Raw genomic sequence first — 14,376 nt, 5'->3', positions numbered from 1 at the left:
TACAACCCTAATTCATGAAAAGTCAAAACAAAAAAATAATCCAATAAATTCTATTTGATCCGACATGGTTACCTTAACCGATTAACTAATGAAAAAACACATTCAATATGACTTACAAATAATTCCAAAAGAAACCATAATGGAGGGAAAAAAGTTTGACTACTTTGAGAATCATTGAGTTTAGTTCTGAATAGATAGATTTTTATAAGTTCAGTTAAAATGATCTGTTAACAAAATGAAAAAAAAAACAATTAAATTTGTTTAAAACTGAGAAATTTATTAATAACAGTCATGAACAAATAGATGTGAAAAATAAAACTTCTAGTTGATGATTCAAGTCAGAAATGTTATGTTTAAATGGTTTAATCTTGGTAGTATTAAATATTTGTCATACTGTTGTTTTATCATTTAGTCTTTTGAATTATCAGAATATGAATGGCTGACCTATGGCTCAATTCTCTTTTTAATAAGAACGAAATGACAGTTCAATATTCGGTCTACTAATGCACCGCTACTACTACTACTTCTCTGGTGTATACTACTTACGCTGACAGATATAAGTAGTATTTACGAGCAATCTGAAGTGGAACGCCTGCAAGCATAAGATTAAATTGAAGAGAACAGGAAGGGAGACAGAGAGCAATAAAAATAAATACAGAATTGGAAGAATCATGAAGTATATAAAGGACAATCGAAGGAAAATGTGTAAATAATGTATTCAATATATGATTTTCGCATTTTACCAGGGTGCTGTGTAATTTTGCATAAAATAATGAATTGGCGTTGCCCACTAAGCGTTCGTTCACTACACTACTTCAGATAGTCGTGCAAATGTGTTGTGCAACTCAGCTACATAATAAATTCATAAGAAATCAGTAAATTTCATCGGTCAACCTTCATTTTAGACAATTCCTGAAGAGTCAACTTATAAAGTATGAAAGAAGTAAGTCAGTAAAAGTGTTAAACCATTTACACTTTACATAGTTCACTTTCAAGTCCTAATGTAGAATAACCAGTCAGTGGTATATTGATTCTGAGAGACATTTAGATTGTATGAATTACTAATCACTTTATATTCTTTGAAACAGAAGGATATATTCATTATCTTCAATAAATATATTTTTCTGAAATAGTTATTCAGAGATCAGTTTACATAGTCCCAAATGATTTTTACACTAAGCTACAGGAAACAATGGCATTAAGGTGTAAGTTCTAATCCCTTTTATTCAGAAAAGAGGCTTACAAAGAAAAAATCAATCATACGTTGATTAACATATATATGAGATTAAATTACTGTAAAGTTTAAAGCACAATATTTGAAGTGTATACAATGTTATAGTAAAGATCATCTATAAAATATAGGTATTAATTTCCGTAGAAAAGGTTTAATGAGAAAAATGAAAATGAAGAATATTTCAGTTGTTAAAATGCTGTCAATCATCCGGGAACTGGAGTATAAAACAACGTTGAAAAAAAGAGTAAAAGCAGTAACAATAATAATCTGAGATTTTTACATCATTTTTACATACATATATTTCTACCTTAAAATATTTAAAATCACTAATACTACTATTGTTACCGAACATCTAACAAAACAGGAATTTTAGTGATACGTTATTTGGGTTAAAATGGTTCAGTTGAAGAAACTTTCATTATCATTTCGTAGAGAATAATAGGGTCCCAAATTAAGTGAAAATTTTGATAATTATTAATGGAGGGCTAAGTCAACCCGTTCTGATGACTTGGTGATTGATTGTTATTATGTGCTATGTCATTCGTACAAGATTTTGCTTTCAATTGTTCACTGAACATGTGACTGATCGATATTTCCTGTACAAAGATATGAATAAAATCTAAAGCCAATATGTATTGTTAGTAAAATGACTAGAGTGTCACAATGCCAAACAATAGAACACTGATAAAAACATCCAACTGAGCTCTAAATCTCATTAATGGCATTTTTGACTCTATTACTACTTAAATTCTTAAAATTTACATTTTTACAGACACGTAGATTAAAATTCAATGCAAAAAATGTATCAATCAAAAAAATTATCGTTGATCTATGAATTACAACTAAAAGGTCTATGATAGATATATGGTTTAGTTAGGGATTAATCAATAAAATTACAGTCAGTTTGAGTGTTATTGATTATTTGGAAAATATCCCATTAGACAATACTTTTCCCAAGTAATTGAATGAATATATATTGCAAATTATACCTTCATCTGTTAATATGCATATCACAAACTGCAATGGATTAATGCTTCAGTGAAATGCTAATAAAAGTCCTAGACAACTTCATTTAATTAGTTTTTATATACACACTTAAGTTGAAGCATCGCAAGAAACAGGAGATTGATCAAAACAGATCATTGAATTTCTACAGCGGATTACCAATAAAAACATTTTTTTCAGGGAATCGTAAACGTGAATTTTTCGCATTTCTTAATAAACGAAAATGTTAAGCTAGTGATCTTTGGCAAGTACTGCTTAAATCTCTGTGAGGAGTGATACATTATACAAGTCATTAGAAAGCTGATATGAATACGATACCAATAATTCTAAAGATTTACACAGAGTTTAACTGGAAAGCGAAAAATGGAAGCCTAGTGAACTGTTGTTTTTTGTCCTTAAAAAAAACGAAAAATATTATCGCCATGGAAAAGTGACTAGTTTTTGATCGGCAAACAAGTATTTTGTTTTTATTGTGTAATCAAGATTTGCATCACTGAATTCATTAATATAGATTATTGATTTTAAGGTATCGTTAACCTTTCCTTTGTTTTACGAGGATAATGAAAAATAGTTAAAATTACTAATTTATATATATATTAGGGAAAAAATAAGATATACATTAGCTAAAAGGCTTTTATCGATCTGTTCAGGATTTACCAAATCCGAAACTATCGGTACTCCAAATAACGGATGTCCAGAGAAGTAATGACCTAAAACTAAAAAAAGAACACAAGAGAAAACTAAATAAAACTAGTTTTAATGAAATATTTCATTAGTGGTTTCCAAATGATTATCATTTTTAGAAATTATAATAGTTCAATATTAAACTGTGTAGTATCTTCAGTATAATGACTCAGAGAACATGTAGGAGAATGTATATTAGTTAGTAAACTAAACTTTTGGTTATTCTATTCTCAAAAACATGTTTTAAAAAGCGATTTATTTATGTTTTCTTCATTAATTGTAAGTGAAATGACCAATATTTAATTTAACTATAGAAATCCTGTAACATTGATTAGATTGACCATCTTCAACAAACAAAAATATGTAAGTATTACTTTAATTACTTATTATTTCACAAACTTAACATGATATTTACCCAATTAACTAACCTGTTTCAATAGTTAAAAAGTGTGGGCCAGTTAAATATGAAACTAGAAGTTGGTTTCGTCCATGTCTATCATTTAAATGAGGAAAACTTCGTGTAATACGATTCAAAAATACAATGAGCAGTTCTAACGCGATTAGACTAGGTCTATTCATCTCCATACTACTATCATTATTATTCGATTTGGTACCATTTATTTTGATTGAAATCGTACTTATTATGCAATTAAATAACAATCGAAGAAAGCCATCGAGGAGCGGTACGAAAAATGCAGTTAACTGATGAAGACTTGTTTTATGAATATATGAGAATAGTTGACTGAAATGTTAAGTATTGTAGAGAAAAAGACAATTCACTTTAACCATGAAAAATGATTGTGTAAGCAAATTAATTCTACATAGAAATTTAGTTATACTTAATAAGGGAGTAATACGTTAAATTTATGAGTAGTGTCTAATGCCATATTAGTCCTTCAAAGATCCTGGAATTCTATTGATCTGGTCGGGATAAAGACCACTAGTTCGGGTGACTCAACATAGCGTGCTGTTTCTCAAGATGTTTGGTGGCTGAAGGTAGTTGGGAGGAGACCATGAATCTAGGCTTTGTGCTAGTAACTGAGATAGTGAGGGGACTAATGTTCCCACGTCACTTACCTTCGGAGTGTGAGATTTTATCACTGAGATATTCTGATAGAGATTAGTTTCCGATCACTTGAAATAATTTCGTCTTTGTACGTATGTGATTAATCATAAACATTTTCTGCAATGAGCTAAATAACCCATGGGTGTTTACGAATATATGTTAAATCATAACCTATCTGTGTAGATGTTTTAAAAATTTCTATTCTGAATTTGCAACCACGATTAGTTGGGATAGTTGAATATAAAGAAGACAGTAGTATTCATAAAATAAGAAACTTTAAATAAATGAATGAACTGATTACTTTGACCTTTAAATAACATCTTCAAACCCTAATCTATCCCATTACTACTTATACTCTTACATCTACCACTACGGGATTTGAATCGACAACTGCATCTCTGTGCTAGTGTGGTATGGCAACTCGAACTGATGTACGTACGTACGAAGTTCTACGTTGTTACTGACTGACTGACTGATTACTTTGACATGCACAAAGAATTTTAACAGTAGAGAAGACACAGTACGTCATGAAAAAGCTTCAAAGTAAGACAATGATTCTACGCCGCTTTATTATTGATGGTAGTATTTCTGACACCTACTGTTAATACTTATCCAAAGTCACAGAAATTCATTCGTTTTAAACTAAAATACAAAACGATCTACAATAGAATTTAAGAAATATAAACACTTTTCTATATTAAACTGTACAAAAGTAATACTGATTGTTTATTAGGATCAGTATTATTATTACATTGAAGTAGAATAAAGTATGTTTGAATAAATATGTTTAAAAAATGCGCTCCCGGGAGGCTCACGGTCAGCTGGGGGACTGACTCTATAATAACACTCAGATTAGCTGTGCGATCGGTGAAGCCACGAAAAAGAACAATCAGTGATCTTTGGAAAAATAAGTACTTTTTACTTTAGACTAATACAAATAACAATAGTTGCGATCAAGTATATCAAATTACTCTGAAGAAGCGGCTTATACTAAGTTGTGAAACATTGGAAATTTAATTTTCCAACCGTTGAGATATTACAAAAATATCATTAAATTTTTTATTAATTATAATCAAAGGTGAATAGGTTACCGAACAGCAGATCGATTAGCAAAACTTTCAATGGTAGAATTGATTCGATTTATATGACAAGCCGATAAAAGACATTCTAATGAAGCATCTTGCATGTAAACGCTAGAAACAACAGTTGTAGAAACACTGAATAGTTCACGATGAGCATCAACCCATTTGCAAGCATCCATACAAAACTAAGGGACAAATAAAACGGTGATCAAAAGAGTATGAAGTGTAAGTTTCAATTTCATTGAAAAGTGTAACATAATATATATATAAGTGTATACATATATATATATATATATATATATATATATATATATGCATTCCTATGAAATAGGTTAAATAGTTAGAAAACAATGAACTCGCTGAATGCTTTTTGTACTAAATGATTAAAACAGGCTAGAATATGTCCTGTACAAACTTATATTTCAGTTATTAAGTATTCTGTCACTTTTGGATTAAATTTCAGTAAATATAGGGGGTTAAAAACCTTTAATTCACACGATAGCTAAAAATAAATTTAGGTGAAGTAGAATTAAGATCCAGTGATTTCCAATGGTTAGAGGTTAGGAGCTTGAAGTCTAGACCTGAGTTTCGTGGAAGTCCATAGTTGGTTCCAAATCTTTCATTAGTTTATACTTTTATTCAACTATGTTCACAACAATAGGTGTGACAACAAAGTCTTGTAATGGTAGCAGAACACTCAGCTTGTATATGTTTGCACTAGTTTACCACTTTTATAAACACGTGACTGCCTGAGCGTCTGTATAACACTATAATACCTAGGTATACAAAAATAAGATAATAATTTCTACATTGATTTGTCTATCAAGTCAAATACAAATACTACATCACTGAGCATTACGTCAGTCAGTTCGCTGCAGTATACGATTCTTACGTTTTACAAATCCTTTACTCTATGCATGTGAGCTGCCATGTCATTATGTATTAAATATATCCATTTCCTAAAATATTTCGTATTCAGCTATTTGCATCACATCGTTATATGAATCTAGTTACACAACTGGATAAGTTTATAAATTATACGAAGTTAACTCGGGATGTAAAATCAATTGGAGTAAGAAGAACTCGCAAAACAACAATTATACTTTTTAACAAGTTCTATGAAATCAATATAATTGGCAGTACATAAAAAAACACAAGGCTTAATGTATTTAGAAGAATGACGAAACAATTGAAAGCTTATTTGACTGTTTTTCATTGTTTCAGAATCTTTTTCCTATTCTAAATGAATTATTTTTTTCAACATGTAGATGAGGAAAGTAAAGCATGGTTTTTACATCGATGATAAGAGTGCGTCACTTAATGGCTAACAAACTACCAGGGCTGATAAAACTCCAAAGATAATAAAATTATTCAATTACTCCAAGCGCAATACGATAAGACTATTCATTGATGTGGAAAAGTTTAAAATTAACATTTTGTGTTTTAGAGGAAGAAAAAACGAAGTAATGTAAACAGTTTACACTATATGTTTACTAAATCACAATATGGGAATTTTCCAAATTTACTAAAATGTTTATCCTTTCAATCTGATTTGAAAATGCCATATGTTGTTGACTAACAAAGCTTTGTATTAAAATTCAGTACATATAAGCACACTCGCCTAATTATAAATTAAACCGATCAAGATGTTACGGAGATATATAGTTTTGTGAAATGGTTTTTGATATGGATCAATACATAGTACCTATTGGATTTTACTAAAATGTTACAAAAATGATATTCTATGAAATTCGGTGATTAAATAAAGTTTAATAAATGTTACATATATATAACTATGTAAATCTACTGATAAAATATCGCCATAGTATAAATATAAAAGTCGACTACATCCACCAAAGCTGTATCGTATGAATAAGTCTTTCAAGACGTTTACCAGTTGTTTCTTACAATGAAGTTGCAGTTCCTTACGTTTATAAGAGTTCTATAATTTGACTAAACTCAAAGTTTATAAAAATTTGGATGAAAATTGTTGAGAAGCTGAGACCAGGGAAATAGCAAATGTTCAGTGCTTCTATGTTTTTACTGGCCTTTCGATTATGGAAAAAACGTTTACAAATTGGTGATTGCTCTAATATCAAAATACATGGGTAAAGACTAGAATTTTCAGGCTTTAAATTACAAACTGATGCTAGACAGACGACCATTTTAAACCAGAATTTACTGCGATGTTTAATCCTCTTACGGGACTCTTTATCAAAGCGCATCCCCAACCCCACTACAGTGAACTAACCTGAGACATTTGATTTGAAACGCGAACGCTTAGGTTCTTGACCACTGAGACTGAAGGTCTTTGGTTTGAGGCTTTGCGATAGGGTCGTGGAACCACTCAGATGAAAACTTATGAACCAGGATGAAAAAGCTCTTAATGTTGATCAAGTTAAGATCAGTTCGTGATTCAAACTACGATATCTTGTCATGTTAAAACTATATTACTTATATTGCTGTTCAGATAAGTAACAAGAGTATGACACACAGTCTACTGAAAAATGAATTGATTGTTCCTGCAAGCACAACAAAGTAAAAAATTAATATACATGATTACCTTTTCTGAGATCGATTTTATGTCCGGCTTAATCATTGCCAAAGCTGGGGATGGTTTTTCTACACTGACTAACAAATTCAGATCACGATCTTTTAAACATCCTTGTTCTAATAAAGGTAGCCACTAAATTAAAATAAAACAATAGAACATGGTTGGTTATACAGTCAAGTTTACCATGAATCTACAGCTAAACGGCCTTTCAGGTAACATAATACAGAATAGATGAAACACATTTGTGAATTTGAGAATAAGTACGTTGACTGGTATTTCTTGAATAATCTACAAGTTATATGAGCCAACAGTAAAAGTATCTATATGGTTCAGATTTTAGGTTTTACTACAAACCGGCATTAGTCGGAGGATCAGTGTGAAGCAGAGATCACTAAACAATTGTTTTATTCCTAGTTTATAACTGCTAAGCGTGTGTAACGACGATCTAATAATCATGTCTAGCGATGAGGCTATTACTATCAGATCAATAAGTTGGGATTTAACAGTATACGTTTTAGAAACATAGATGATTGAATTTTGGCATAATACATTATAGGTATGGTGTCCTCCTCAGCAAATGAAGTGCCGAGATCGAACCTTGGGTTTGGTTTTACGTGAGTGCTATGAAAAAGTCACGAACTAGAAACAAACAACTATCTGGTGCTAATTCATTCTTATTGTCTTTTGACGCATATCTAGTTAGTCATGAACTTTCATATTGAATAGTTTTAAACAAATGAATATTACTTACAGAATAACCAATTACAGTTTCTAAAGACGCAGATGATTCAAGTTTTTTTGTTTGACAAATTACATGATAAAATGTAAATAACAGATAATGAGTTTCTTCCAATTTTCCGGGTAACTGAATTTTTATTTCATCGAAAAATTCAGGCGATCTAATAGTTTGATAATAAAAACATAAATATAAAACAATTAAGTCTGTAACTAAAATGGACAAATCAAAACGGTAAAAACAAGCAGGGCTAGAAGTTCTGTGAATACGTAGCTACGTGAAACTAGAAAATATGAAATTGAGCACTGAGATTTATTATTTTATGATTTTGATGATTCGAACAAACAAGAAAGTCACATAATATATGTAGGAATCTATTACGGAATGCATCAAATGATAACTGTTGTGCTAATAAATTTCCAGTAATCACAAAACAATGTGAACGGGTTTTCGTAAAGTTGCAACTTATTTGTATCCTGACTAAGCATGTGGTAATTAAGTTAAAAAATGGTACACCCATAAAGTTTACCTTGACATGATAAAAAAAACAGAGTTGCTTTCGTATGTTTAGCCTATTACTATATGTATTCAACTGTACATGAAACCGATACTCTAGGCCAGTCCGAAGAAGCAGACTCGGACAACCGCGCAACATAACAGAAACTTTACCTTTTTTTTATATTGAATTTAATTCATTCCGTCAAATATTATTTTCTCCCCAACGAAAGGCGTTATCATGAACTTCATTTAAAGCTTGATTTGACTTGGCATGCGACGAAACCGTAGTTGAATTTTTCTCAAGATTAAGTGTTTTGTGTCAAGACAGAGTAAATTATTAAACAAATGTTGGCGAGACTATAATTTATGGGTGAACCAATCAGAACTGGGATAATAATTCTTGGATTTTAGGGCGAAATTCATTCATCCATTTGACCAAGTAGCGTCTTGGCATTTTAGCTTATATTAGGTTGTGATGAAAACCCTAAGCCTAATTCCTAATGCTATCCATTAGTAGTACATTCTAATTCCTCACACTGGTTTATAACACTCATTTAGCCTTAGTAAGTAGATGGAAATTCTCAAGGTCATATTAGCGTCGCTCAAAGGTTGTCCACAATTTCTGGTCTTACCCAAATGATCTTACTAATCAAAAGAATTTAAGTTAATGGTCTGTTTATTTATTTATTTTAACACATAGATATTTGTACAGAGATGCACCAAGTATATGTGCGCCATATATATCACTATGTGGGGGCTGGGATACTGCCCAAACCGAAGCAGTCAGTCTTCTTAGGGGACCGCACCCGGAGCCTTCGACCTGAAGGTCTGAACCCCGAGGCGGTGGAGCATCGTAAGGAGATGCATTCCCATGGTATTCGGTGACCAACGATTGGTTTATACGCCATTTGTTCCTTCAGGATCTTGGAGTCCATATGCATCATTGGTTGGGAATGAGGGTTTCTCAACTCCCCTAGATGGATCTTCCATATCCAATGACCCGAATAAAGCTCCGAACATTTGCTTTCCGTCCTCTCAATTTCGTGAACAACACCCCCGCCACGAGAAGTCGATGAGTAGGACTTCCCTGGCAGAGGCTATATACGCGTGGCTATGTGAGAGCATTTCGAGAGGGAGAGCGGACTCTCCCCACTCTCGGCCGTACCATGGAATTTGGGGGCAGTTAACTGTTAGATTATAACAACTAACAGGATATTTGTTCGCCATGGTAACAATTAGATAACTCGTGGAGATGATCATAACATATACACGTACAAATCACCGATTAGTACATAAATGTCTTATAGTATATAGATGTTTGACTGAATTGTAAGGTAGCCTGGTGAAAATTTAGACAGGATTTCGAAACAAATTATGAGATAATCATTAACTATTTTTAGAAAAATTAAGCGGTATAGATTGAAATTGATTACAGTGATATGGTCGTATTTATTTTACATCTTTATTAAAATGTTAAGTTTAAATAAGATAAATTTTGTACTTTTCATTCAGTACATTTCTTATGCTTAATCTCATACTGTCATTGATATATAGCTGTGGTCACATCAGGGTTTACTTGGATACCAGTGTTGAGAATTTCAAAGAAAATAACATGCATCTACATTAGCAAGAACAGAAATCTTTATCTTGTGAGATTATTTCTTCTAAGCTTCTATTTGATAATAACATATATGTGGCGAAAAGTAGAATATGATTTAGTTACTTACCTGTTATGATATAAAACTGTGGTGAACGCGTCGCTTATAAACCTAGGAGAATTACTTTTGCCATATATAGCCTATGAGATAAAATAAATCAGACAAAAAACTGGATAAATAAAGTGTAGTAAAAAAATAAACACCTATACGTATATATGATAATTGTATAAGCCTGAAGATAGTTACAGGAAACGGTTTCTATTATTTGTTTTCTGAACTGGAACACCAATAAAAACCGACACAAGAATCTTTCCATTTTGCTTAGACTGACGACTTAAGCAACATAATCATATGTTATAATTGTTACGTCTAAGCGCTTAGCTTTTTGAAGATCAAAGAGCTTTCAGTAAAACGTGTCTATTTCTTCATTCGAACTTTAGTCGATGAGAACGTAGGCATAGAGTTTACAATATCCAATCAAGAACGTAATGTAACTAATTAACAATGTACAAGTCGATATACATTGTAGCATACCTTTTATTGAGTTTTTTAGTGATATCATGCTTTTATTTAAATTGAGCGAGATTGAAATAATCCATTTGGTTGTAAGAAAGAAAAAATAATGTATATGATAATCAAAAACTGAACAACACCAAAGCATGATTAATACCAGAAAAATGAATATTTTTTTATTAGCGAGGCAACATATTTGTGTAGAAATGTGAAACTTGAGCTTCTATCATAATCATTTATTAGTAAAAGCAATCATTGGTTAAAATTTACCAGGGACTTTTTTTTTATAAAATCTTAGTTATCTACTAAACTTGAGGTTTTGCCGAGACAATATATAGTGTAGACAGAGATTTTAAATACTGATGAAAAGATGAAGTTCATTATGACAGGCTAGTTTATTTGAAGATATCAAGCATTATCAAAGGTAGAAATTTCGATTTTGATTTCATCTTGAGTTTCACTGCAAGCTACTAAAAACAAAACTCAGTAAGGATTATTAGAAAAAAATGCTTGACAATACTGTCGAATACTTTCCAAAAAATAAAAATCTTGGATATATATATTGTAAACGATTAATTGTTGATTTCAGTATTAGATAATACGGTACACTAAGATATCTAGTTGGTTTTACAAGGTCAACTTTTTCTCTCAAAGGCAAATGTGACACAGTTGGAATTTGTACCCATGTTCTTGAATGTTTCATGCGTTAATTAAACAATCTAGTACCCTAACAATAATATATTTACGTGACTTGTTTGAGGAAAAAACTATTTTAAGAAGTATAAACTTTTAAATATTTACGTGAAATTTAGTTGTAATAATGAAAGCAGTTATTGAAGTATTTGGTTACAAAGTACTTATAATGAATAATATATTTTACTACATCCCAATTCTAATACTCCATAAATACAAGAGCTGTGCTATTGAGGATAAAAGCGAAGACTATAATTCTATTATTAATCTCCTTACATAAGCGTAAAATTAGTGACTATTAGAGTCTAATCTTTTCTAAAAATATCGTTCATGAATATCAAGTTATATATATACTTCGGTTTTATAAATCAAAGTACACTACAATGAAGAGTAAGAGAAAGATCAAAGTATTTATTCAACACAGTGAAAAAATTCTGTCTAAAAATTATAACACCTCATTTTGATACTAATCTGAAATTCACGGATACTCGTTGATTCACACAAAAGTATCTTTCAGTCGCATGCTTAGATTTGTTAAGCAGAAATTTCAGAGAAATTATTTTTAAAAAATCACTTACCGGTAGTACTTTAGTTACAGTAGAGTCACTATACATTAATTGTACACGAACAGTAATATTTCGAGAAGAAGCCTGTTTTGAAGGAGGAAGACTAACACTTCGTGGATATACATATAAAAGGTTACTATGAACAGAAAAGATAATAAAAGATAAACATGCGTAATAATGAAAGTATATATATCCATAAATACAAACAAATCATTAGGAATCTAGTCACAACACAACAAATGTTAATTTTAACCAACGCATTCACCCAAGATTTAAAATAAAATCAGATGTAGACTGATTGCAAATAAGTGGACTAATTAATAAATATAAGTTTATTAATGAAGCAATAATGTTTATCAAATATTATTACTAATATCCAGGTAGTAGTATGAACAAGTCAGCTGAGTAGTCTGTAATTGTATGGTACATTGATGCAAAGTTCAATCTTCAGGAAATTACGAGTACTTAGATGCTAGAAAGTGTAAACAAGAACTAATCAAAATGAACTCTGGTTTTTGGATATTTTGGCAGCTAACCACAGACACTAATCAACTTGATGAAATATACTATAAGAATCTGTTAACTAACTATAGGTTAAATTGCATTTGTTAGGTCATGTAATGGGTAACCCAATGACTCCAATAAGCACTAAACTGAAATTTACAATTCTTAAGTATAATACGTTTAGTTTGATAATTGTTAACAAATAGTCACAGGATCGTTATACCGTACAAATTAAATTCCAGCCAGCTTCTTTGTTCTAAGTTTTCAGTTTAAAATTACACTTTACTGTAATCAGGGAATTAAAATACAATTTACTTGCATATCTGCTTATCGAATTATTTTACGAAAACTTACGAGAAAAAAAGCACGACAACACACCAAAACAAACCTAGGACTGTTAGGTCATTCAATGGGAATACAGCAAGTCATACTTCAGTCTCACTAAATTTGTTATCAACACCAATTCTTGTCTAATTGGTTACTGACTTACTTCCGATTCGGCCAACTTCATAGATCACAGCTTTATATTGAAACTTTTAAAAGTCTATTTTGACGCTAGCCACTAATGAAAATATATTATCTACTTAAGTGTTACGCATAAAATTGTGTAGCTTTATGATAGTTTTCGACATGAAAAGAAAATAGCTGAAGAACCATGAGAAACCTGTAACAGCAAATAGTTGTTTTATTTTAGTCTAAGACTCCTCAGTGTACACGCACAACTCTACACATGATAATACTTATATCCAATTAGTTTCGTGAGATGCATGATATGGTATAGACTAGGAGAAAACAACTGAACAATGCACTTAAAATTAATCAAAACAACATTTTACATAAAATAATGTAGGTGCACATATTCACATGATACATAATTATCATTTCACTCTTGGTCAACATTTGAGTATGATGGAGAACAATAAGGTAGGTATCATGTGCATCTCACTACATCATGGTAATTCAAACAATTTAGATTTCATAACTTTGCTTATGTTTACAGCTTTGATGAAGTTAATCTATTACATCAGTAAAGGTATATTATGTTAGATTCAACAATGTGACTTAACTAATGTACAAAAAACAATAGATACAAAGATTTCACAATTCATACTAGTAGGTTCTTGGCTATTTTTTAAACGATGTAGTTGTCGAAATAAGTAGTATAGTCAGTAAACTGAAAGGTTTAAAGTTACTCCAAATAAGTGAACTCATTGTTACTGAAATCTTATTGCAAACGAGATATTAATTTAAGTTGTGTTCTGATTATTTTTTAAAGAGTTTAAGTACGACGAAATAGTTTTAGCCGATGAAGACCATTCGTTTTCTTGTCATTAATAAGTTGTTTTACTTTGACTAACACATAGTATTTAAAGTTACTTCAATATCTTATATTCGATTATTTTTTTCCTCAGATAAATGAGACATCTATATATAGCTGATAACCTTTTGTACTAGTAAACTTCTTTAAACAATCAACGTTGAATAACTATTCTGTGAAATAAATGTAACTATTATGTAACTACATAAAATGTAATTATTTTCAAAAAAATATAGAACTTCTATAGAATTCAATCATAATCCCA

General features: G+C 30.9%; 1 protein-coding gene across 1 annotated transcript in view; it reads right to left on the bottom strand.

Annotated features, from left to right (window-relative positions):
- The window catches only part of DOCK7_1 (Dedicator of cytokinesis protein 7), a 53,696-nt gene that overhangs the window by 27,051 nt on the left and 12,269 nt on the right, over positions 1 to 14,376 (bottom strand). Inside the window, exons 10-17 of the mRNA XM_051208208.1 lie at positions 12,302 to 12,425; positions 10,587 to 10,657; positions 8,377 to 8,524; positions 7,635 to 7,757; positions 5,081 to 5,256; positions 3,352 to 3,665; positions 2,858 to 2,955; positions 117 to 224 (exon numbers count right to left, since the gene is read on the bottom strand). Coding sequence (XP_051066579.1) covers positions 117 to 224; positions 2,858 to 2,955; positions 3,352 to 3,665; positions 5,081 to 5,256; positions 7,635 to 7,757; positions 8,377 to 8,524; positions 10,587 to 10,657; positions 12,302 to 12,425 — 1,162 coding nt within the window. The remainder of the gene's footprint in view (positions 1 to 116; positions 225 to 2,857; positions 2,956 to 3,351; positions 3,666 to 5,080; positions 5,257 to 7,634; positions 7,758 to 8,376; positions 8,525 to 10,586; positions 10,658 to 12,301; positions 12,426 to 14,376) is intronic.

The sequence above is a fragment of the Schistosoma haematobium genome, chromosome 4 (genome assembly GCF_000699445.3).
Source record: "Schistosoma haematobium chromosome 4, whole genome shotgun sequence".
Lineage (NCBI taxonomy): Eukaryota > Metazoa > Platyhelminthes > Trematoda > Strigeidida > Schistosomatidae > Schistosoma > Schistosoma haematobium.
The sequence above is the reverse complement of the archived record's forward strand: the minus strand, read 5'-3'. Positions and strand labels throughout refer to the sequence as shown.